General features: G+C 36.3%; 2 protein-coding genes across 2 annotated transcripts in view; one reads left to right on the top strand and one right to left on the bottom strand.

The window, feature by feature from the left end:
* The window catches only part of LOC148941438 (rab-like protein 6), a 121,692-nt gene extending 112,175 nt beyond the window's left edge, over nt 1-9,517 (bottom strand). Inside the window, exon 1 of the mRNA XM_089104649.1 lies at nt 9,473-9,517. The gene's annotated coding sequence lies outside the window, so the exon portion shown is untranslated. The remainder of the gene's footprint in view (nt 1-9,472) is intronic.
* LOC148941437 (protein GVQW3-like) overlaps nt 2,177-26,306 on the top strand; it is a 37,126-nt gene continuing 12,996 nt past the window's right edge. Inside the window, exon 1 of the mRNA XM_089104170.1 lies at nt 2,177-2,281. Coding sequence (XP_088960296.1) covers nt 2,177-2,281 — 105 coding nt within the window. The remainder of the gene's footprint in view (nt 2,282-26,306) is intronic.

Below are 26,306 nucleotides of genomic sequence, written 5' to 3'. Positions count from 1 at the left end.
TTATCTTCATGGGGTAAACTGGGCCGGAAGTTTGGACCCTCCCACCACAGCCCCCTTTAACGTTGTCCGATTAGGCTGAAATTTAGAGGTTAAGCTTTCCTAGGGCCCGGGAGCTTATCCTCGAAATTTCAGCTCAATCCGATCACTCCTTCCCTGTTTTCAAAAAACCAAATATAGCCACTTAAACTTCATCTCTTTTTTTTTTCTTAGCCACGCCTACAGGCCACCGTTGGCAACGGATCCGGTTGAATGAGGACTCATTCGAAGCAGAATTCGACCTGTTAGGGCCTTTTGATATTTTCAGACCGAAAAAATTATCCCCCGAATTTACATTTACGAAAAACCTCGTTTTCCTATATTAGCCCATGTTAATTTTTCCCTCCACAGCCCCCCTTTAACGTTGTCAGATTGGGCTGAAATTTAGAGGTTAAGCTTTCCTCGGGCCCGGGAGCTTATCGTCGAAATTTCAGCTCAATCAGATCACTCCTTCCCTGTTTTCCAAAAACCACATATCAAGATTTTTGGGAATTTGCTTGCTTCGAAAATACCTTCTATTTGCTAAACAACAATTAATAGTTTGTTTGTATAGTCCAGCGGCTGAGACTTCAGACTTTCAGGCGGAAAACTCGGGTTCGATTCACCATCAGAGCAACTTTTTTATATACTTTGAAAAGAAACTCAGTTTCTTTTTTAAATTATTTGAAAAAAATTACGTTTTCTAAAGAGTTAAAGAGGCTGAGTTACAAGGTCGACCCTTAAAACGTACAGGGATTAGGAGGCACAGTTGGGGGGCTGTTAAAGAGGCTGAGTCACAAGTTCGAACCTTAAAACGTACAGGGATTAGGAGGCACCCTGTACGACGTGATTTGAGTATTCAGGAATTAAAAGCCTTAACACAAGAATGTTCAAGAGCGGGGGGTTTGGGGGCGGCAGCCCCCCAACTTTAACTCCTGACACGATCAGCTAACAGTTAGTCAAGCAATAATAAGTAATAAACTGTACAAAAACGTGCAGAAATTATTTGAAAAAAACTACGTTTTCTAAAGAGTTAAAGAGGCTGAGTTACAAGGTCGAACCTTAAAACGTACAGGGATTAGGAGGCACAGTTGGGGGCTACCACCCCCAAACCCCCGCTTTCGCAGCCTTTAAATATAAAAAAAATTTCTTTAAACTGAAAGTAAGGAGCGACATTAAAACTTAAAAAGAACAGAAATTATTCCGTATATGAAAGAGGCTGTGCCTTCCTCAACGCCTCGCTCTTTACGCTAAAGTTTTTATTGTTTAAAAAAAGAGTTGTGAGAAAGTCAAACTTTAGCGTAAAGAGCGAGGCGTTGAGGAAGGCACAGCCTCTTTCATATACGGAATAATTTCTGTTCTTTTTAAGTTTTAATGTCGCTCCTTACTTTCAGTTTAAAGAAATTTTTTTTTATATTTAAAGGCTGCGAAAGCGGGGTTTGGGGGTGGTAGCCCCCCAACTGTGCCTCCTAATCCCTGTACGTTTTAAGGTTCGACCTTGTAACTCAGCCTCTTTAACTCTTTAGAAAACGTAGTTTTTTTCAAATAATATTCTATAAAGAAGCCAAAAAAAAACTTTAAAATGTATTTTTTTTAATTGTTATTAAAAACAAGCTTTTAATACAACTTTTTAGGAATCCAAAAGAGCAAAAAAAAAAAAACAACCAATATCAAAGTCGCCCATTTCAACTGTTTTAAAGGTGACAAAACAGATATAGGCAAAGGGCATTATGAAAAAATTAAGCTTCTAAGTTCAAACTTATATTCAAAGTTTTTACCCAGATAACTGACAAATTTTGTGATATGGTATTTGAAGTTTTGTATGCAATAATACTCAATGAAAAAAACTACGAATTTGGATAATTATTTATGTTAAGAATACATAGCTAATAGATACTTCAACTATTATGCAAGGGTTCTGAAACGCCAGAGCCATTTTGTTTCTACCAGATTTCTACTTCTCTTAACAAATAACAAAGAAGAAAAGTTTCCAGCCAGAAACTTATGAAGTTTTGAAGTCTTGAATAGGCTTGAATCTGTTGTAAATTTAAGCTGTGATTTGAGAAAGTCTTGCAAAAAGATTTCCCTGTTGTTCTTTATGCTTTTTTAGTTTGTGATGAAAACATTAATGTTTGCAGTCAACATTCATTGCACTGGCAGCATGCCGCCAACATCTTACCGGCGGCGCACTTTTTTTGGCCCTGCTGCTGCCGGCCTTCCCTCATCAGCGCGGCGCTGGAGTCTACTTGTAATGTTTATCTGTTGGGTAAGTCCAACACTGTCAGAGTTACCCCACAAAAGCAGAAAAAAGTATGGTCTGGCCTTCTGATACCAGTCAGTTTGACATAAAAATTGTTTGCTTATGGACTTATAGTGATCCTTGATGCCCACAGAAAAAAAAATGTTAATGTGTTGGACTTTCCCCAATCCACCCTATCTCAAAATTTTTATTGGATACATTGGGGGAAAAGAGGGTGTTGGGGGGTGTGTGTGTAAATTATGCCTCTGTGGCATAACTTGCCCACAGACTCTGGGGGGTTGTGTCAACTCTGGAGTTTTTGTTTCCAATCTTTGGACTATTTTGTACAAAATGGTTATCAACAAATTTGGATTGGATGCATTTGGGGAGAAGAGGATACAGGGGGCCTAGCTGACTTCCAATCATTTTTGACTCTTAAAAAGGGCACTAGAACTTCCAATTTCAATTAAATGAGCCCCCTCCAAAGCTTATACAACCACTCCTTCCATATGAAGTGCCTTTGGGGAAAAAAAATAATATAACATTGAAGCTTTTATGGCTTTTACAATAGGCAATAATTTTACTTTAGGAATTCATTTTGATAGGTAATTGAAATTTGACAAGTAATCAGCAACTGTATTTCAAAAACCAACTTGCCTTATTACCACTTTACCTTTAATGAATTTGACTGCAGTTGTCTTAGGCATGATATTCAGTGATGATTGTTTATTTAGCCCACATGTTACAAACCTTTTAAGAAAGGGCAACTATGCTCTGTGAACACTAAGCACATTGCACTGACTCAGATTTTCTATAAGAGAATTGCTGCTTATGTACACATGTTATGTACACCCTCAGCTTGAATACACATGTCCAGTTTGGGGATCACAAGTGCATTACATCAAGTACATCAAGAATTGAAAATGAAACAGTACAAAAAAGGGCCTTGAAAATTGGCATAGGTACCAAGTATGTCACTTACAAATCTACCATTGCAGCCCTACAAATCCCAACTCTTAAAGAACAGAGATACCATCTGATTTGTAAATTTGGACAATCCATGCTTTTGAGCATTAAACACTATTCCCTACTATACCCTGCTGCTGCAGTAGCATAAATTCCATAAAGCAATCTATACTAGATTGTTTGCTTTGACTATTTCAATTCTATAAACTTATCTCAGAAAAAGAAGTTGCTAGAGGTGTCTTAACAGATAAAACAGATTCACTAAAGACATTCAAGCAAGGAACCTTCAGGTGCTCACCTCTAGCCCCCAAAACCCAAGATTTACACAATTTCCCCTTAAGCAATTCTGATAAACTTTGATGGTGTCTAATGAAAAACAAAAAATTTGTAGAACTACAGTTTGACTTTGAGTGGTTCAACTTAGAACAACAAATGGTTCTTGTCTGTTAAACAGAATGCACTCAAGAATTATGGTGTAAAACATATAACAGAAACTGGTTTCCCTTCTTGGATTGGTAATAATTTGTTTATTTTGAGTGAGACAACTATGATGTATCTATATTTTTTAATTAAATGTTAATATATAGAGGTGGTTATGGGCTAGGTTAAGTATTTAATATAATGCATTCTGCATGGCCAGCTTTCCATAATTTTTTCATTGTAGTTTCCACAATTTTGTTTCTAAAGCATTATATTATCATTATGTTTTGGTATATTTCATTAGGATTAAACTAACTTCTCTTATTGAGTACATTCTGTTTAAAAGACAAGTACCCAACAACTCAAAAACTTAAATCATTTTAAATCAAGAGGAATGTCAGCCAATTTCTCCAGGGAGGAATCTCATAATGGAAAAACTTGGTTTGGGGTTAAAAAAAAATTACAACAAAAATGATAGGATAAAAGGTCTAGAATAGCAGGTCTTCAGAAGCAGATATGCTAGAACAAAAATAGATATTTTTATATTGCTAATTCTATGTTCATTTTTATGGTTTTGTCTGTATTTTTCAACAACTCATCCCTAGCCTCTTTCTTACGGTTTCATGTAGCCCCATACTAAAAACTAACTAAAGAAAATGATGCAATTCTTACTTTGCACTAAGCAGAATATGTCAATTATTATGTTAGTTTTTTTATATAACCATGGCTATAAGAGACCATTAGAGGGGGAATGGGGATAAATTGTCAAAAATGCAAATAAAACCACAAAAATAAAATTAGCATTCCAAAACGATCTCTCTTTTGTTTTAGCATGTCTCATTCTCAAGAACTGCTATTCAAGACCTTAATCAATGATGAAATTCTTACTTTATAATGATCATTCACTTGATTTGTCACTAAACAACAATGAAAACAACTTAGATCATCAACTCTGGAGCTTCACAAGGAAAAATCCTTAGATTGCTCCAAGCTGCAACCTAATGTAATATACAGCAAGTAGTCTACCAAAGAATTATGTTTCTGTTTTTTCCCATTGTATCAATTTTCATTAAATATTGTGCATTTTTTTTTTACACAGCCTAGGGCTACATGAGACCATTAGGAGAGAAAGGACAAATTTGCAAAAATATGAAGAAAATCTTATAATGAACATAAAATTAGCATTCTTTAAGTGTCCCTTGTTTTATTAAGATTCTACTTTAGCTGTAGATTCTACTTCTACTTTATCTTGGAAAGGGGTTAGGTTAAGAAAATGAAACTTTCAGGGATGGGTCTACAGGCTAAATTATGTCCTGGGAAGGAATTTTGCAAGTACCTACCTCCACATATTTTCCCTCTAAGAGGGTCCTGAAATTTGCCTACATGACAGGTCTATACCTATTGAGATTTTGACAAAACAACATTTAACCGTTATTTTCATTTATCAGTTTCTTTTTCTCTGGTTTTAGTTCTGAAAATACAATTCCTGTTTTTTGAGTAGAATTTTAAGCCATATTGATGTTTTCTTTTTTTTAATTTAGGAAATGTATTTGTATATCTTTAAAACCTTATAAATTGGGATTGAGCAAAGTAGTGAAGCTGAAAACAATTTTGTTGTACTTCATTTAAGCAGAAGATCTATTTTGTAAGGTTTCACTTTTACAACACACATATTTTTAAAGGTCAGGACCCTCTAGAGTGATAAGGAGTGGAGGTAGGTACTTTAGAATACCTTCCTGGGACATAGGGTAAAAGACCTCTTTTTTGGGAAAATCACATTTCTTTGGCATTCCAGAAAAACAGAGATGGGTTTTTGGACCACCCCCATATTACTACAAAATGATGCAATGTGAAGTTAGTAACAAGAGCCCCACCTTCTTAGTGAAATTTCCACCAATAATTTGTCAGCATAAATTAAAAATTTGGTCTCTTGTTTTGATTAGCAATTGAAAAGAAAAAAAAAACATATTTATTATTTGTGATTTATAGAATAAATATCAAGCAAAAAAAGCTACATTTTTAGAATCAGAAGAAAATCATCTCTCTCTTAATATGTGGATAAAACTGAAACACTGAAAGGATAGGCTATATAGGCTACATCAAAACAGAATAATTGATATTTCCAAAAAGAGGTACACATTTGTAGGTAAGTCAATAAAGTAATAATATCAACTGTTTGATCTTAAATAATTTTAATAATAACCATATTGATGCATTGCTTAGTTTTTTAGCTATCCATTGATATATATAATCCTTCTCAATTCTCCTTTGGTGGCAAGGTGTGAGGGGTTTTAGTTTTATATACTTTCACTCAATTGGATACTGGTTATTTACCCTTTGTTAGCCTGTAAACCATCCCTGAAAGTTTTATCTTCTTAACCTAACCCCTTTCCAAGATAGCCAAAAGTAGGCAAGCTAAAGTATAATTTTACCCTAGTTTTATTTGAGTGTGTCCACTTCTAAGAAGCCACTATTCTAGGTCTTCAAAAGTAGCCTAGCCTATTTCAAAAAAGGATTCCACCCTTTGACTATTGGAAAAATTTACTTTATAAGCTTATATAGAATGGTACTATCCAATATCCTTATAATTAAAACCATTTTAGTCATCTAGTTGGAAAATTTGGCCCATCTGTATAGGAGAAATCTATATTTGCGAACGAGTTGACAATAAATGTTGCCCCAGCAAAACTTTCCTTTTCTAACTAGTTGACTAATAGGTTTTCCCCAGCAAAACTTAATTTTTCCAACTAGTTGACTAATAACTTCTCCCCAGCAACACTTAAATTTGTCAACTAGTTGACAATAAATGTTGCCCCAGCAAAACTTTCATTTTCCAACAAGTTGACTAGTCTAATCACTTCTCCCCAGCTAAACTTAATTTTTCCAACTAGTTGACTAACAACTTCTCCCCAGAAAAACTTAATTTTGCCAACTAGCTGGAAAAAAACATTGCCCCAGAAAACAATTCATTTTCCAAATAGTTGACTAGTAACTTCTCCCCAGCAAAGCTTAATTTCGCCAAGTAGCTGGAAACAAACATTGCCCCAGAAAAGAATTCATTTCCCAACTAGTTGACTAGTAACTTCTCCCCAGCAAAACTTAATTTCGCCAACTAGCTGGAAACAAACATTGCCCCAGAAAACAATTCATTTTCAAACTAGTAACTTCTCCCCTCCCAGGAAGTTTCCATTTCCTTTAAATCTTTCTTTATGACATCCTCTCACCCCAGACAAGGACAACTTGTTTTCCTTTTACCCCTAGACAGTTGGCCAAAAAGGAATATATTTGGCAATTTGTCATCTTTCATCTGCAGAATGTGGCCTAGCCATCTCAACCTTTCTTTCATTATAGCCCTAGAAAGCAGGAAGCAGGATTGAACCCCATTTTTTGTACAGCCTACTGTTTGAAATATGGTCAGTCATCTGGGTACCCAGAAGAATCTGTTACCCCAGAAAACAATTCATTTTCAAACTAGTAACTTCTCCCCTCCCAGGATGTATCTATTTCCTTTAAATCTTTCTTTCATCTGTAGAATGTGCCCTAGCCATCTCAACCTTTCTTTCATCATAGCCCTAGAAAGCAGGATTGAACCACATTTTTTTGTACAGCCTACTGTTTGAAATATGGTCAGTCATCTGGGTATCCAGAACAATCTGTAGGCAATTTCTATGGAAAACATCTAGCAAATTGTCATCCACTTTTTGGAATTTTCTTTTAGTTTTGTATATATTGATGGGATCATCAGGGAGGGAGGGTTGCTTTTTGTCAGGATAAAAACTAGTATATTGAAAAAAAGCATGAAATAAGAACATTGTTATTTTTATTTTATTAGCCTCCCATGTTTTTGAGAAGTGCTGCTAAACTGAAATTTTACCATTATTTGGAAATTTGACTAATTTACCCTTCTATTTTAGAGATGTGTTCACTCACAGTTTCAAGAAGCCCAGCCTATAATAAATAGGCCAGGGTGAAAGCCTATTGAAAAAAAATAGTTTTGTTGGGGAGAAGTTACTAGTCAACTAGTTGGAAAATGAATTGTTTTCTGGGGCAATGTTTGCTCCTAGCTAGTTGGCAAATTTAAGTGTTGCTGGGGAGAAGTTATTAGTCAACTAGTTGGAAAACAAATTGTTTTCTAGGGCAATGTTTGTTTCCAGCTAGTTGGAAAAATTAAGGGTAAATATTTACCAAATCATATTATTGACTTACAAATAAAGTGAATATACCACTCAAGGCTGGAAACAGCCTTGAGTGGTTCCAGCCACTTTTATGCTCTTTCCAAATATAATACTCATTTTGTCAGTAATGAATTTTACACCCCACCCCTATATACCAATTCACGGTATATATTTGCACATTAGGGAGGTGGGGGTAAAGTTAAAACTTGCCTCTCATTTACATCATAAATAAAATTTACCCCCCCCCCCCTAATGTGCAAATGTATACCCTGACTGGGTATATGGGGGTGGGTGTAAAATTCATTTCCAACAAAAATGATTATTATATTTGGAAAGAGCATAAAAGAAGGCATTGAGTGGTATGTTTACTTTCTTCGTCAGTCAATAATATGATTTGGTAAATATTTACCAAATTAAGTAGCCTATTGCTGGGGATAAGTTATAAGTCAACAATTTGGAAAATGAATTGTTTCCTGGGACAATGTTTCTTTCCAGGTAGTTAGTAAAATTAAGTGCTGCTGGGGATAAGTTATTAGTAAACTGGTTGGAAAATAAAAGTTTTGCTGGGGAAATGTTTCTTGTCAACTAGCCTAGTTGGCAAATACAAGTTTCTCCTATAGGGATGGGCAAAATTTTCCTACTAGATGGCAAAAATATTTTTAATTAGCCTATAAGGAGATTGGATGGTACTATTTTATATAAGCTTATAAAGTAATTTTTAACAATAGTCAAAGAGTGGGTATCCTTTCAAAATAACTTCATAGATATCATTAAGGTTATGGATCCATAGGTGCCCATAAGAGGGGGGGGGGGGAAGTGCCCACCCCCCTGGCTGAATGATGCTGCCTTATTTTTATATTTTTGTTCTGACATTTTTATTATATAGCATTAAAAGTGCCAATTAGACGAGATTTGCCCCCTCCCCTGGAATTCAACTTATGAGCACCTGTGTCTGGATCTATTCCTGGAAAGTCTTCTTGTCTTAGCTCAGCTACTTCCCAAGATAGCCTAGGCTACCAGGGGTGCAGCTAAGAAGCAGGGGTTGGGGAGACTCCCCCAACCCCATTGCTCAGTTCTGACACTTCAAAATTTTGCTTATGTTTTTAGTTTAGTTTGTGTGTCAGCATTTGGCGGGAGGTCAATATATACCAAATCATATTATTGAGTTAGGACTAAAGTGAATACACCATTCGATGCCTTTTTTTACGCTGATTAAGAATAAAATAAGCATTTCATTTGGAAATTAATTCCCCCCCCCCCCCCTAGATATGTCACTTCAGGTTTAGGTTAGGTTGACCCTTTATCGGGGGGGGGGGGCTGAAATTCATTTCCGATAGAAATGATTATTATATTTATAATCAGCATAAAAAAAGGCATTGAATGGTTTATTCACTTTAGTCCTAACTCAATAATATGATTTGGTATATATTGACCTGGCGGGATACCAGACAATTTAGTCGGCACATTCTTTGCATCCCCACTGCCAAAATCAAAACCCAAGCTGGGCTTCTGTAGGCTACACAAAAGCCCCTCACTTACAACTTTGTCAAGATCAAATCCTGCTGAGATAGCACAGCCTAGCTATGACCACAAGGGATTCGTGTTTAACTTATAAGGCAAAGGAAATTGTGACATTCAGAGGAGCATATTGACTTACTTTTACCAGCAAGAAAACGAAGTTAATAATTTCCCGGGCTTTATTTATTCAATTTCTTCAATTTAATGTCATTGACGCTATAATTGGTGAATGGCAATCAAAATTACGCACGACTACAGCGCCAATTATGTTCGTCATTCGTAATTTTTCGAGTTGAACATTTTTTGACGTGAAGTTGAACGTTTCGAGTTGAACATTTTTCGACGTGGAATGCACCCACGCCGAATGCCTTTCCAAAAACTAACCTGACAAGTATGTTTCCAATAAGAGAGTCATGCATACTCCTGCCATTTACCCGTGCCCCAGCCATTTAAACATTTGCCTCTCAATTACTTGGACTATCTGTCTTGGCTTTTCTCTTTCTACAATTACCCAGCGTCTTGAAGGCAACCTATGCAACCTATTTCAAAATACTTGATAACTTCAATTTCGAATTGAAGTTATCAAGTATTTTGCAATAGGTTAGGTTAGGTTCAACTTTCAAAGATAAATTTCTTGATTGACCAATCAGAGTCACGATTTAAGGCATAATTTTTAAAACTAGGAAAGATGGAAACTTTGAACAGCGGTTTTTCTATCTGGGAGAGGACTCTGACAAAAATTAAGAAGACCTATTATTAGTAAAGAACTGTTGGTTCAAACTCTTTAAACTAATTTCTTACAACTTAAATTTTTGGCTTTTTAAATACAAGTGTGACGCTAAAATCAAGAAAATTGCCTTGTCATTCAAGATATTTGGCTTTCTTTATCAATAGATGTGACTATAGTGTGGGACGGGCATAATTCTACCATGTTTGCGAAATAAAAACGTTACCAACGTGCGAAAATGAGAACCGAAAAAGGGCTTTTTTGAACTAAAAAGTGCGACAAACGGTGCTTTTTATTAACATAAATGGTGCGACAAGTATAAAATATTAATATCCTTACCAGAAACCTTATAAATGGCAAGGATTACATACCAAGAGCTGTTCCAGATTATGAGCTCGTTTTACGACACAAGTTCGGTCACTAAAAGACCAGCATAATAAGCAAATGAGTTTTCATTTCCATTACAACCAGTCATCTGTAATCCACGCCAAAAAGGCACATCCACGCCATTTCGAAGAAAGAGGCCCCAAGACGACCTTCAAGGACGGACGGGACTTAAGTCAAATCAGTCACCTGTCTAGTGGCACAAAATCTAACAGTGAAGCATGATTGATAGTCAATTTATTTTAATTTTTGTCCTACTTTGCTTACGATTTGCCAATAGTTTAGAAAAAGAAATGGGTATATCAACTTTACCTGACAATGCTTCTTCCGGTTGTAGACTTTTTCAAATTTTGAAGAAAGGGATCATTGTAGTTAATTTGTTTGCTCATTTAAAAGAAAAGCTCAACTAAAACAACCTAATCAATTTACTTGAACCTGTTGAAGATGCTGGGCAGTCAAACGACCAAAATCAACCTTGGCTGCTAAATAGCACATTGTATTTGGCACGAGTTTCAACTTTTTTCTATAATTAATGTTTGAGGGGATCAGCTCAACTCTATAAAGATCGCTAATGTTTTTTTTATGTCTTTGGCTTAGTGAAGTATTTCCAAAGTGACAGGTAGGCTTTAGCATAACAATCCGAATATCAATCTTCTTTTTTGTAATATCTTCTGTCACGATCCTTCTTTTCAACTACAAACTTGCTTTGATAAAATATTTCGCATGCAGTTGTCTCAGAACTGCAAGGGATGTGACCGAATCCGCAAATGTTACTTTCTCAGTCTATGCTTGACTTCGTAATTGTATAGATTATTTGAGACGCACCGTCAATCAATTGAGAAAGAACTACGAATTACTGAGAACAATTTATCATTAAATTCAGCTTTAAACACAAAAGGAGGGAAACTATTCTTCCAGGAATGTTTCTGAGCAATGTACTACCACTAAAAAATTGAAAAGGGCAAATTTAGGTATTTCAATCCTCTAACCTCAAGAGCTCCGTCTCAAAGAGCTTATTTACGTTAATTATGCTTCCCCGCAAAACTTGGCAACATATTTTGCAGCAAGTAATGCCCAGGTTGTTAAGAGATTTTTGAATAGCTTTCAATAGCAAAAATTTAAATCAGAAGTAAATGATGCCAAACAGCTCAGATTAAATTGCTGGTCAGAATTTGTTATTAAGTCCTCATCTCTAAGGAAGCTTCAAGAATCTTAAAAAACAAACCATCAAAAACGAAAAGACTTACCGTCACATACTTAAGTCTCGCCTAGTGGCTGTATGGAAGCTTCTTCCCTTCTAAGCAGACGGTGACATTAGCAAAGGTTATCTAATCTGTCCAGCTCTAGAACTAGTAGTTGGGGGAGGATAAGGGCCAGGAAAATGTCGTTCCATCTCTTTTGCAGTGGTCCTTGGGTGTGTGGGCCTTGAGCCCATCCTTCAAAGGTGATTATTGGTAGCTGGTTGGCTGACATTTACTGAGTTTGGACAACCCAACAGAGTTTTTGGGTTTTGATCCACTAGAGGATGGTTCGGAGGCATCGAAGTAGTTTTTAAAGGTCTTTATACACGGTCAGAGTAGGTAATCCCCGTAATACGTCTAGGGCATTTAGTTCAAATGCGGGGACGCTTTGCTCGTCATCAGCTTTTATTGACCAAGTTTCATTTTAGCATATGGCAATGTGGATTATGATGGAGTTGAAGAGTAGCACCGTTAAATAAATTGACATATCCTTTCTTTATCAAATTGGCAAGAGGCTCTTGAAGTTGACGCTCGCCAGGCCAATTCTTTGATTGATTGCTTTTTAGCGGTCGTTGTCAGAAGTAATGAGGCTTCCTAAATATATGAAAAAGATAAGATTTTTTTCTGCCCCCCTTTTTTAGTCAGCTGCACATTTTTTGTAGAAGAGTCTCTAGACACCAGCATAACTCGGATTTTGGCTGTATTAACTACAATTACAAAAGTTTCAATCACTGACTATAGTTTCTCGGTGCCAGCTTGGAGTGCTCTTGACTATTGAATTTTTCGATGTCTTCTGCATGCGTCAGTTTGTCAAATCCTTCCCTACAATCTCTGCACCATCTACACTTCTACCAATGGATATCACTGTGTTGCCGAATGGGTTTAAGAGATGGGATGACAAGAGGTAACCATGGAAAACACCCGCCGATGTTATGAGATTTTCTGTCAGTACCTCGGGCATTGGGACATGGCTAGCGAAATGTGAATACATGTCTCTAATCCGGACTACCATATTTTCATTGACTTCATAAAGGAGCAGAATACTCCATAATTTATATTACCAAATCAGAAGCATTGCTGTAGCGTTGCCTAAAGTAACGGTCATACGGCTCCAATGTGTTATTATTTATTTTTTTTTTCCCAGAGGCACTTCATATGGAAGGGGTCGCCATAGAAACTTCAAAGGGGGTTCATTTGATTGGAAATCTAGTGTTCTAGTGCCCTTTTAATAGTCGACAATGATTGGAGGGCATCTAGCCCCCCCCCCACGCCCATCATTTCCCTAAACACATCCAATCAAAATATTGAGATAGCCATTTTGTTCAGCGTAGTTGATTTCCAGATAGAAAATATATTTTTGAGGAGGACACTCCCCCACAACCCTTAGGGCAAGTGTTTTAAGTTATGCCCTGGGGGCATATAAGGTTTTTTTTTATAGAAGGCGTTGTCGCAAAAACTTCAAAACAAGCTCATTCGATTGGAAATTCAAAGGGCTAGTATTCTTTTTAATAATCGAAAGTGATTGGAGGGCAACTAGCCACCCCCACGCCCATCATTTCCGCAAACACACCCAATAAAAATTTTGAGATAACCATTTTGTTCAGCGTAGTTGATTTCAAGATAGAAAAATGTTTTTGAGGAGGACCATCCCCCACAACCCTCAGGGCAAGGGTTTTAAGTTATGCCCTGAGGGCATTTAAGGTTTTTATAGAAGGCGTTGTCATAGAAACTTCAAAACAGGCTCATTCGATTAGAAATTCAAAGGACTAGTGCCCTCCTTAATAGTCAAAAGTGATTGGAGGGGAACTACCCCCCCCCCGCCCATCATTCCCCCAAACACATCCAATGAAAATTTTGAGATAGCCATTTTGTTCAGCGTAGTTGATTTCCAGATGGAAAATATTTTTTTGAGGAGAACACTCCCCCACAACCTTTAGGGCCAGGGTTTTAAGTTATGCCCTGCTGCATATAAGGTTTTTATAGAAAGCGTTCTTATAGAAACATAAAAAGATGCTCGTTCGATTGGAAATTCAAAGGGCTAGGGTCATTTCTGATAGTCAAAAGTGATTGGAGGGCAACTAACCCCCCTCTCAAGTTAACCATTTTCCCAAACACATCCCATCTAAATTTTGAGATAGCCATTTTGTTCAAAGTAGTTTCAAGTTCTGGAAATTAGGTCTTCGAGGATGACAATTCCCTCACAGCCCTCAGGGCAAGGGTTATAATTAAAGGATTCTCCGAATCCTTCCCAGTATTTATTATGGAAGGGATGCTCGTATAAACTTTAGAGAGGGCTCTTTTGATTGGAAATTGAAAGTTCTTGTTCACTTTTTAAGAGTCAAAAGAGATTGAAGGGCAACTAGTCTCCCCCCTCCTCCACGCCCTAAATACACCAGATAAAATTTTGAGACAGAAATTTTGTTTAAATAGTTCAAAGTTCTGATAACAAAAAACTCCGGTGTCGACAAGGCCCACCAGGGCCCGGGTGTGTGTGTTGTAAGTTATGCCCTGGGGGCATATAAACAATCAAACAATCGTTAAATAAACAATCAATGCAAACAAGCATACAATAGATATTAATGTAAATTAATAAATAAATTTAGTGCTGATATTATTGTAAATTAATAAATAAATTTCTGCTAGGTAGAATTTAACGCGGGGGAATTATCAGCAGGAAAAGAAAATGTTCTTTGAGGGGGGAGGAATTTCCCAGGGGTGGGTTTACCAAATGTAAATTATTATGGGAGGGGAAGACTAAACCCATTTGATAATATTATAAATTTTATATCTGAAAGTAACGGGAATAAAGAAATCAACGAAAATGTCAGAGATAGCACTTCAGGTTTCTTTAGACGATTTTGTTCGTGTCTTTTGAAAAAAGACATTTTCAAAAGACAGATTATTTTCATATGTATTACTTTCTCTGTGGCTGCTCACTTATGCAAGTGAGGGGGGAGATTTCCCCCCACCACTGTCTACGCTAAGGTTTCAGTTTTTATCTCACGGCTTAAAAATGAACGCAATGTGATAAAAGTATAAATCAAAATAACATATATAGAATAATATATGCGCATAACACGGAACAATTAATCAAAATTGTATATTATGGGTCGAGGCTCACCCAAATGATGGCCCAGGGGGCTCACCATTCCACAATCTATGAAATCAATCCTGCAATAACTGAAAATATACAGTATTTTTGTGTATTTTAAGGTCTTCCACAACTCAAACGGTCCAACATTCGACAGCCCAATGAGTCTGTCTAATCTCCTAAATAGGTAACGGAAGAGATAAGAGAAGTTCCTCCCCGTATTGGATGAGTCTCCAACCTCACCCTCCCCCTCTCCAACCGTCTACGCTAAAGATTTCTTCTTTATGCCAAGTACGCCAACCCCACCCCAAACACTTTAATAAGGTAAAGTTTTGTGTGGGAAGAACACATAGTAAATCTACTATAATTATCCAATTATAAGGTTAAAATACATACTCTGTGATAGATGCAAAATTGCTTTGGCACACAAAATCCTATTAAGGTCAATTCCAAACAGCCGTAATCCCTTTGTGTCAGCAAGTGGAGTGTCTAAACCCCTTTATTGGAGCTATTTTTTCAATCCATCCATTGTTGTCAATCGCTTTCCACAAGTTATGCAAGCTGTCTATTGTTATAAATTTGGTTTTTATCAAAGAGGTAATCATATAGACTTTGAAAAAGCCTCATTCGATTTAAATTGAAAGTTCTAGATCCATTTTTTAAAGTCAAGAATAATCGCACCGTAAGCAACCCCCCCCCCCCCATGCCATAAAAACTTGAAACTTTTTGCAATCAAAAACGAAGAAAAATTAATTAAAAGAACTTTTCGAAAAATAAGTTTTTCAAGGAAAAGTAAAGGTCATTTTAAACTTAAGCTCAAGAGATACAAATACCTGTTAAAATTCAATCTCAAACCGACCAGAAATTACTATTAAAAAATAAATGAGACCCAAAACGAATAGAAATTAAATAAACAATCGTAGCAAAAAACATACAACAAGTAATGATATAAATGAATGAATAGATCTTAAAGCGAGTAATGCTTAGATTGAATATGAAAATCAAGCTTAAAAAAAATAGTATTTTCCTATTAAACGAAACTTCAAACGAACATAAATTAAACAAACAATCAATGCGAACAAACATACAATATATATTAATGTAAATAAATAAATAAATCTTAAAACGAGTGAAACTTAAATTGAATATGCAAATCAAGTTTGAATTGAATAAAAATAACTACAAACAAGAGTTTGGGTATCGTCTCACTGCGGAAGCCTAAAACCTACTGCTTCATTGGCGCTTTACTGAAAACGAATTATATTACAAATGCTTTCTTTTGTACTTAATATTGAAAATAAATATTAAAATTACAGTAAGATTTTGAACTGATGAGCTTTTAGCAATTAATATCACTATACGTCAAACATTCAGGTTAATTTGTTAGTTCTTTCCAAGATTGCTCAAAACAAATATAGTTTCACTACAAACGAAATTTGGATACTGCCCCCTTCTTTAACGGTAAAAACCTAAAGCTTTCTGAGTCATTGGCGCTTCACTGAAAATGAATTATTCGTATATTACAAATTTATTCTTTTCCAGTTCTTACAGCATTGAAAATGAAAATAAAAATTACAGTTAAAAAAAATCTTGAACTGATTGAACTGTTTATTTAATTGTTTATTGTTTATTCAACAATTAATATTATTATATATCTAATATTTATTTTGATTTTGTTTATACTTTCCAAGACTGTTCAAGACTCATATAGTTTTCAGTAAGGCGCCAATGACGCAGTAGGTTTTAGGCTTCTGCAGTAAGGCGATACCCAAAGTCTTGTTTGTAGTCATTTTTATTCGATTCAAACTTGATTTGCATATTCAATTTAAGTTTCACTCGTTTTAAGATTTCTTTATTCATTTACATTAATATATATTGTATGTTTGTTCGCATTGATTGTTTATTTAATTACTGTTCGTTTTAAGTTTCATTTATACTTAAATAGCAAATTTTTTTTTCGTTTTAAGCTTGATTTTCATGTTCAATCTAAGCATTACTCACTTTAAGATCTATTTATTCATTTGTATTATTACTTGTTGTATGTTTTTTCCTATGATTGTTTATTTAATTTCTGTTCGTTTTGGGTTTCAACTATTCTTTAATAGTAATTTCTGGTCGTTTTGAGTTTGAATTTTAACAGGTATTTGTATCTGCTTAGCTTAACTTTAAAATGGCTTTTACTTTTCTTTGAAAAACTTATTTTTTGGAAAGTTTTTTTAATTAATCGTATCAAAAGCCTGGTTGAAGCCGATGAAGAGCAATAGAAGCTCTTTTGAAGACTTGATGTGCTTCTCCATCAGTTGTCGAGAGGAGAAAATCTGGTCTATGGTAAAGCGACCTTTTCGAAAGCCTGGTTGGTTTTCCTCTAATATATAGTTTTTCAGAGATTTGAGATGGTTAAGAAGTGTCTTTGTAAAAATCATAACCAGTTGGCTACCAAAATTCATTAGTCTGTAGTTTTTACCGTCACACTTTTCACCCTTCTTAAAAAGGGGAACGATGATGGCTTTCACCCAAAATCTGAGGAAGTGGCTTGTTTCTCAGACACTTGTTATAAGTTTTTGATAGATATCGACCGGTTCATTTCAAGCGCTGAGTGTAATAAAAACAAATGATTTGAGGTATCTATTGGTACTACAAGATTAGACAATAAGTAACTGCTGACAATTCTGCTTTACTTGTTTTAGTCGAGTGTTTAATCCTTCAGTAAAGGGATTCTCAAGGTTAGACGATACACCATAATGAGCCGGAAAGTTCATTTCCAGTTTAAGCTGCAGAGGTGGAGAGAACGGACTCTAAATTATAGTAAAGAATAAACTCTAAATTATAGTAAAGACCAAAATATAAATTATAAGTGAGAAAGAACTTTAAATTATAGTGAAGGACTAATTCTAAAATATAGTTAAGAACGAACCCTAAATTATAGTAAGAAAGGACTCTAAATTATAGTAAAGAACGAACTCCGAACGAAGTTATGTTATAGAACGAAATCATAGTAAAGAGCGATCTCCAGGTTGTCCGATAGTCTGCATACCCATTCTCTTCAGGTTGGAAAAAGAATGTAAAGCTGAGGACTTTTGTTCAGTCAAAAAGTGTATCTAAAGATTCTATCTGAAGTTTTCGTCTGACATTTTTCAGTTTTTTCCCTAGTAAGTATAGTAAGTGTGGTTCCCAACTTTTAGGAATAAAATGTCATTGAAGAGCTCTTAATCTCACTAATCATCGGTTTTGCTTTCATTTCATTAAGCATTCTCATCAAGTCAGTTTGTTTCGTAGTTTGAAAGTTTCATTCGCGTTGCTAAGGCAGTTAAAGTCATAGAAAATTTTAAATGGTCAAAAGTGGCAAAATTTTATTTTAGAGGCTTCTTACTGTCTTGGAAGGTGGTCAAGTTAGGTAATTGAAACTCTCTAGAATGAATCCAGATCCAGAGCCTTCATGATCTCCTGGGAAGATATTTTGGAGCACCTTTCTCAGCCTCTTCTCCCTCAAGGTGGCACTGACTATGTGACTTTTGAGGAAAAATTGTTTCAACTTCATTTCTTTGCTCAATCCCAAAATAAGGTTTTAAAGACATTTTAAAATGTTTTCTTAAATTGGCTTTAAATTTTACTGTGATAGCAGGAATTATGTTTTGAAAAACTAAGCCAAATGGAAAGGAAAGTGAAAACTAAAAATACAGGCATAATTTTATATCTCCGTATTTAGATAGGCATGGACATATCATGTATGCAGCCCCTAGAAATCAGGAAACAGTAGAAATAGTAGCTTGGCAGTAGCCTACCGTCCTGGATATATTTTGTTCTTAGATTAATTTCTCAGGATTGCATTCATCTAGCTCAGCTACTTTTTTATTTAGCAAGAACCCTTTAAACTCACATTTCAGCTAATATAGGTCTTTGTGGCAAAGCCCAAGAAACACATAACAGTTTAATGTCTGATTAACGTAGTAATTGGAAACAACTGTCCCATGGAATGTTGTTATACAATTCAATAGTCATCATGGGGTAAATGACATTTTGAGCCGTTAATGGGGCCCCAAAATATGGGACAGTCTACAATTCCCAGAAGTTTCGACATATGTTCAAAAACATCTACTGAGATTTTATATATTTAAAATAATTATTGTAACCCTTAGTCTTAATAGTAAAGTCTTATTTTGAAAACAAGATATGCAGGGTACTTCTATAGGAGGCACGGACCAAGGGGGACCATGTCCCTGGGGGTACATAATAGAAACTAGGGCAAGCTCACCCGAAACCATAAATACAGGTGGAGACAGAAGAAGGCTCCTCAATGTTTACTCAATGGGGCCCACAAGCGTGTCCATACGTCCCATGAGGTACAAACCTTCTCCCAGTAATGGGTTAAATTGCATTATGATGAAGAACACCACCTTGGGAGGTTCCTCTATAGGAGGACAACTGCAGCAGGGCGTAAGATCCAGATCTATGGACAATGGCCTCTGCAAAGGGCTACCTTGACCCTTTCCGGGTACTTACAAGACTGGAGACCTTGCGGTCAACCCTATTCCCACTTGAGGAGTGGTTCTCCTCGAGGTTATCTTAGCCCTGTAAATGACACAGTATTCGCACAGGATTCTGATTAATGGATATTTCTTCTGGGCTTGTTTTCTTTGACGGATGTTTTCGGGCTGAAACACATCTTCCTAGCTAATTTATCTACTATGGGTTGCCACCCCGCAGTAGCCTAATATTTATATATTTATGAATATATAAGGAGTCGCAGGTAAAGGCTTTAAACTGTCTGTGCAGGATTTCGACTCTTGTTGATAGAAGAGCATTGGTAAGTGCTGAAAACCATGCTGTGACCAAGATGGGCCTAGAATTGCACAAAGGCTCCATTTATACTGGAGGCCCCAGAGATTTCTTGTTTTCCGGTTCTAAGCCAGATTACGCGCTTCGGTGTAGATTTGACTAGATATGCTGATCCCCATTCGCATTGGTATCCGGGATCACTGCTTTTTCTGAGGCCAAAATAATTTCAACGATTAAAGAACATGAAAATTGAAAATCAGAATGTTACAACGTTAAACAATGACTATCGTGCTGACATTCTGATTGACGAATTCAAACGATTTGAACTGGACTTATTAGGAGTTTCAGAAACTCATATCCCATACGTAGGAAGTATGAAATTAGGTGATATAGAATTTGTTTACTCAGACAGGAAGGATGGGATATACAGACAGGGAGTAGAGCTTGTGATGAATAAGGAAGCTGCTAAGTCTTGTTTGGGCTGTGAACGTATTGATAATAGAATACTAATTGCTCATTTTATGACTAAAAAGTTCAGGGTATCCGTTATAGTAGTATATGCCCCTGAAAAATCGACTGATGGAGATAGTAGTGACTCAGAAGAATTTAACTCACAGTTACGGGAGCAAATGGACAGGATCGCAAGTAAAAATATGGTGTTTTTACTAGGAGATTTTAGCGGCCTAGATTTTTACTATGAGAAATAGAGGTAGATGGTATCGTAACTTCGGTAAATTTGGTGTAGGAAAAGAAAACAGTTATGGCTACAGACTTTTGCAATTTTGTATGTTTAACAGTCTAGGTATAACCAATACGGTGTTTGGTCATAAAATGGCCCATAAGTTAACAAGGTATTCACGTGATGGTAAGACAACCAACCTTATTGATTGTGTTATGGTAAAGTGAAGACTGACTGGACCAATACAAGATACTAGGGTATATAGGAGTGTTGATATTTATGTGAAATATAAAGATCACCATCTAGTATTGTCTAAGGTCAATTCAAAGCTGAAATTTCGGAAGGGTAACTACCTCCCGGAAAGTTAGGATGTTAGATAGCTGGAAAGTTAGATAGCTGGAATAATTTTAGAAAAACAATTTGTGAAGTCGCTGATGGTTTTCTTAGAGAAGAAAAATAGGTCAGCAGATAGGTCCTAAATACAATTGCCGAGAATCTTGTACTTCCATGTTAATAAATTGAGAGAGTAGTCAATTCAGACTTGTCCCAGTTAAAGATAGGAACGGCGCCACAATTAGTGATAAGGAAAGAGTTAAAGAGAGATGGGCAGAAGGTTTGAGAATGTGCTAAACCGAGAGAGAATTGCAGGAAAAGATACAGAGGAAAATGAAAAAGCTTATGTTACCTTGGATGTGAAGGAAAATTTGTTTTGTGAGGAAAAACTAGCGACAGTACTAAAAGGATTAAAAAATAATAAGGCTCCAGGTAATGATAGTGTGGTAAATGACTTTCTTAAATATGGAGGCCCTGGGGTTAGAAATAAGTTATTGAAAATTATGAATATGATTTTTAAGAAAGGGGAAGTACTTAGCGATTTTAGGAAAACCTTAATTAAGCCACTTTATAAGAAAGGTGATATAAGTGAGTATGGTATTATCGAGGCATTAGTCTGGTCCACAGTAGACAGAATATACCAGTAAGCTTATCGCAGATCATTTCTGGTCTTCGTTCTCGGTGCGAACATAAAGCTCCTCCCACTTATTTCTGCATTAGCGGGAATAAGGGTTAGTCTGTTTCCGATTGTTTCAATGCACTTTGATGGAAACAATCGTAAACACACTAACCTGCATTCCCGCTAATCTGACTTCGCCTATGTCTATATCTGCAAAAACGTTCTCTGGAGCACTCGCACCCGGGTCCGGGTTTTTAGAATGGGTGAGATAGAGAATGATCATACTGGATATTTATATGAACTGTGGTCTGGTCCATTTAGGTAGCAAATTCCTTTATAATATGATATATTTTAGACTGAGAGATGCCGTAAACAAAGTTTTAAGAGAAGAACAGTGTGGCTTTAGAAAAGGTAGAGGATGTGTCGACCAAATTTTCACTCTTAGGTTAATAATTGAGAAGTGCCTGATTTGTCAAACATCTCTGGTATTCAGTTTTAAAGTTTATAAGCAAACGTTCGATTCCGTAGACAGCAGAGCCTTAGCAAAGGTCTTATCATTGTAAGGTATATCAAACAAAAACATTAGAATGATTAGTGTTATGTAAGAGAATAACACGGCTGCGGTTAAGGTAAGAAATGAGGTTAGCAGCTGATTTTGTATTAAATCAGGAGTTAAGCAGGGTTGTGTAATTTCCCCCTTTATATGGATTATTTTGATGCACTTTGTCTTAAGGAGCACAGGAAAGGCAATGGGAGACCAAGGAATCAAATAGGGAAGAAGAACTCTTCTGGACGTAGATTATGCTGATGATTTAAGCATCCTAGATGAAAGTGTGAACAAAATGAATGAACTTTTGGAGGTTTTGCAAGTTCAGGGTACTAGAATAGGCTTGAAAATTAATGTTAAGAAGACCAAGTCACTAAGGCTAGAAATAAGTGAAGATGAAAAGGTGACGTTGGGTAACGAAAAGAATGAACAGGCGGGCAGCTTCATTTACCTTGGTGGTATTATTAATAAAGATGGTGGGAAATGTGAAGATGTTAAAAACAGATTAGCCAAGGACCAGGGTGTTTTTTTTCACAGTTAAAAAAGGTTAAAAACTTTGGAAGAATAGGAAGATAAGTCTGTACGCCAAGATTAGAGAATTGGAAGCTACAGTGATGTCAGTAGTCAAATATGGCTCTGAAGCATGGGCGTTCCGAAAAGCGGATGAAGATTTGCTATATGTTTTCCAGAGTTATTAGCAACGGATTGTTCTGGGTACCCGGCTGACTGACCGTATTTCAAACAATAGGCTTTAGGAAAAATGTGGTTCAATCCTGCTTTCTAGGGCTATAATGAAAGAAAGGTTTAGATGGTTAGGGCAAGTTCTGCGGATGAAGGATGACAGATTGCCGAAGATTGTCCTTTTCGGCCAACCGTCTAGAGGTAAATACAAAGCAGGTCATCCTCGTCTGGGGTGGGAGGATGTCATAAAGAAAGATTGAAAGGAAATAGGAACTTCCGGGGAGGCGTAAAGAGGAAGGTTTTGAACAGATTTGAATGGAGAAAGAGTGTGCATATCTTCTTTAGCCTCAGGCCGCTAGGTGCTGCAGTGAGGTTTTAGTAGTAGTTGCTCAGGATGTAATTTTCCCCGGAAGCGATTATTGAATTATGAAAGAGCATAAAAAGGGCGTCAGATTATGTATTCATTTCCATTCTATTCATATTATTTCAAAAACTGCGTATTTGCCAGACTTGGCACTCCTTTGCTTGTATTATAAAAAAAGAAAAAAGATCATTACCCCCCCCCCCCCACCCAAAAAAAATCTTGATTAATGCGTGATGAAAAAAGTTCACAGTCACCTAGCAACTAAGGCTGACCTAAGTAACCCGTAACACTAGCACTTAGCTTGCATCCTGCTAGTATTTTACACACTTTTCCCGTTTCTTTTCTGTTTGTTCGTTTTTATTTTGTTCCATAATTAAACTCAAGACACAAGCTCAATTTCGACCAATTTCACAGTTTCGTGGGCACTAAGTTATCCCAGCCTCAAATGTTCAGTGTCTAAATTCCCATACGGAGCGCAATTTGTTACTTTTCTGTCACCTTTGCAGATTCCTAGGTTTTACTACCCTATAGGACACATTTTGTTGGTAATATTTTTTGACAATAGTGTCGGTTTCTACTGTTTTAAGTTCATTTGACTTATTCAGGTGAAGCTGTCCAAGTAATGTCAATATAGAAAGCCAATTCGGGTGGGTAAAACTTAGGTATTGTTACTCCCACTAAATAGAAGAGCACAATAATTGAGTATTAGTTGTGATGTTACGAAGAATTGCCGTTTTCTGGGGGAGGATTAAAAATGATTTTTGTATGTTATTTATGGATTATATTAATATATCCTTCCTCCTTCCACAACCTTGTTCCTGAAAAGAAGAAATTACAATATAATAAGAAGATAAAGTGGTTTCCCAGAGTAGTAAGCGCCCAATTCGTTTAAAATATACATTCAAATATACGCCTGAGGCATAGATATGTGTGTATATTTTAAACGAATTGGGGTTACCAGGGTCATTAGCAAAGAGGTATCATTTCTATAGAAGCTATAGTAATTTGAAATATCATATGGAATTTGCTTGAAGGTATATACTTTGCGTACGTGCCCATACCAAACAGGTTGATTATAATCTGTTCTGCTTCAAGTTTTTTCTGGCACAATTAACTGAATTTCTATTTCATGATAAACAAGTTTTTTTTTTAGGTTACATCCGTGTTGGAAAAACCGGTGTATCTTTTTAGTTTTCTTTACATTACATATTAGTAAGAGAATTGAATTCAAAGAGAATAGTTTTTATTTGCAAGGATATTAGTAGAGGAAAAAAAATGAGGCGTGCATTTACATTATTGGAGATTAATGATGGAGCTAACAACAGTGATGTAATTACTTCTTTAGTTTACGATATTTGCGAATTTTTTGCGAAGAGGTATTAGCGTAAAGGTATTGCAACGGTTAAGAATGTAAGGTATGAAATTTATCCATTGTTAGCATTATTTCCGTGTACGTTCCAGGATTTGTCTAACTGTCTCTTTGGCGACTCAATTTGACACGGGGAGATCGCCCCGCGGCCTTGACCGGGGTACACCGCCCGCAGGGTTGGCCGCGTCTGGGGGGGGTTTTTCGGTGGGAGATGGGGTATTTTCTGCAGAAGAACTTCGCCGCGGGGGAATTTTTCCTGGGCGAATATTTCGGTTGGGAGGGGCAGATTTCCAGGGAAAAATATTCAGTGGAGGGGGGAATTCGCCAATGATTTGAAAAACAATCACGTACTAATATAAAAAACAAACCTTTCTCAAGTGAAAGTAGGCTTAGGAGAATATCCCAGACCTAATTGTGCGCCTGAAATTTTCCTGGTGAAATTTTAATTGAAAATAGATTTTTTTAAGGGGATTTTCCGTGGGTGGGGACTTTCAACGGGGGGGGGGACTTACCATGGAGGTGTTTTTCGTGGTAGTATTTTCCATGGACGAGGGGGGGATTTAATGGCATTATCTGAAAAACTATCTGAAATCTAATAAAAAGTTTTTTCAACTGGTAGTAAATAGCAAGATTAAAGACTAATACGAACAAAACTCATTCCGTATATGAGGGGCTACCCCCTTCTCAATACCTCGCTTTTTACGCTAAAGTGTGACACCCCAATTCATTAAGCGCCGTTTCAAAGAGATTCCTTTCTGTGCTATTCTGGACCTTGTATACACCTTTTCAAAGAGAGTGAGTATCCTCCCACATGGCCTAATACTTCTATGGAAGCTATAGCAAATACCATGTTATTCTACAACGCCCCCGTACAGTTTCAAAGTTCACTGTCTTTTTGGTGATAAGCCCAAAAAACCAACACGTCTTGTTTCATTGTTATGCAATTATTTTTGTAATGAAAAGGGTAATTACTTCTTTAGTTTACGAGATTTGCGAATTTTTTGCGAAAAGATATTTGCGTAGACGCTTACAAGGGACATTGCTAGAAAGTATTCAATAGCTTAATTGAAAAGTAACGATAGAAGAACATTGTGACTTGACCTAGCTTTACCTCGCCGATGTGGTCTGTATAATACGTAAGTAACGTTTGAAAAATATTGTCAATTTAAAAAGAAATGGCTGAAATGTGTTATGAGGGGATTGGGGTGCATAGAGGGGTGAGGTGCACGAGGGTTCAGTTAAAGAGGATACAGTTGCACGGAGGGTTTCGGTTATACACGGGTTCAGTTACAAGGAGGGTTCAGTTGCACGGGGGGTATCCCTTTTTTTTTTCGTAAATCGGGCTCCCTGTTTTCAAAATCCCTTTTTCTTCTGAGGCTTGGAGCATTTGGTGACTAGATATACGGGGTTTCAGTTATACAGGGGTTTGGTTACATGGGATTGGTGGTTGTTATAATACACAAGTTTTATTTGAACAGTGTTGTGAGATCCCCTACCACACCCCCAAAGGACTCCGATTCCCCCATCCCGTGTATTAGCGAAGTTACTCTGTGGTCGTTATAATACACAAGCTTTAGTTTACGAGATTTGGGAACTTGAGTTGCACGAGGGCTCAGTTACATACGGATTCACTTACACGGAGGTTTAGTTAAAGCTTCGTCTGAAAAATAGGAGTTCACACTTAAAAAAGTTCTATTAAGAGCTATTTTTATGGAAATGGTTCATTTTTGAACCAAAACTATGCTTTTCTGACTGAAGATACACATTTGAATCAGAAAAGGTGAAAATGTACACATCTAAAACAGAAAAGTGTGTTTTGACTATATTTTCTATAATTTAGTCTGAAAAATAGGACTTCACACTTAAAAAGTTCTATTAAGAGCTTTTTTTATGGAAATGGTTCATTTTTGAACCGAAACTATGCTTTTATGACTGAAGATATACATTATAATCAGAAAAAATTGTTTAAAAATATGCTAAAAGATGATTCCCGTGAAGCTATTGTAGTTTTCTATAAAAAATAAATTATTTTAAAAATCAAAGAAAATGGCCCCCCCATCTTTAGCAAATATAGCCTTAGCTAGTTAAAAATGCGCATAAATTCTTGATTTTCAATCTAACTTAACTTGTATGAATAGGACTTCATTCAAACAAGTAAATCG

This window comes from Artemia sp. Qi Xiang Cuo, chromosome 18, assembly GCF_049724085.1.
Source record: "Artemia sp. Qi Xiang Cuo chromosome 18, ASM4972408v1, whole genome shotgun sequence".
Classification (NCBI taxonomy): Eukaryota; Metazoa; Arthropoda; class Branchiopoda; order Anostraca; family Artemiidae; genus Artemia; species Artemia sp. Qi Xiang Cuo.
This window is presented reverse-complemented; position numbering and strand designations above follow the sequence as displayed.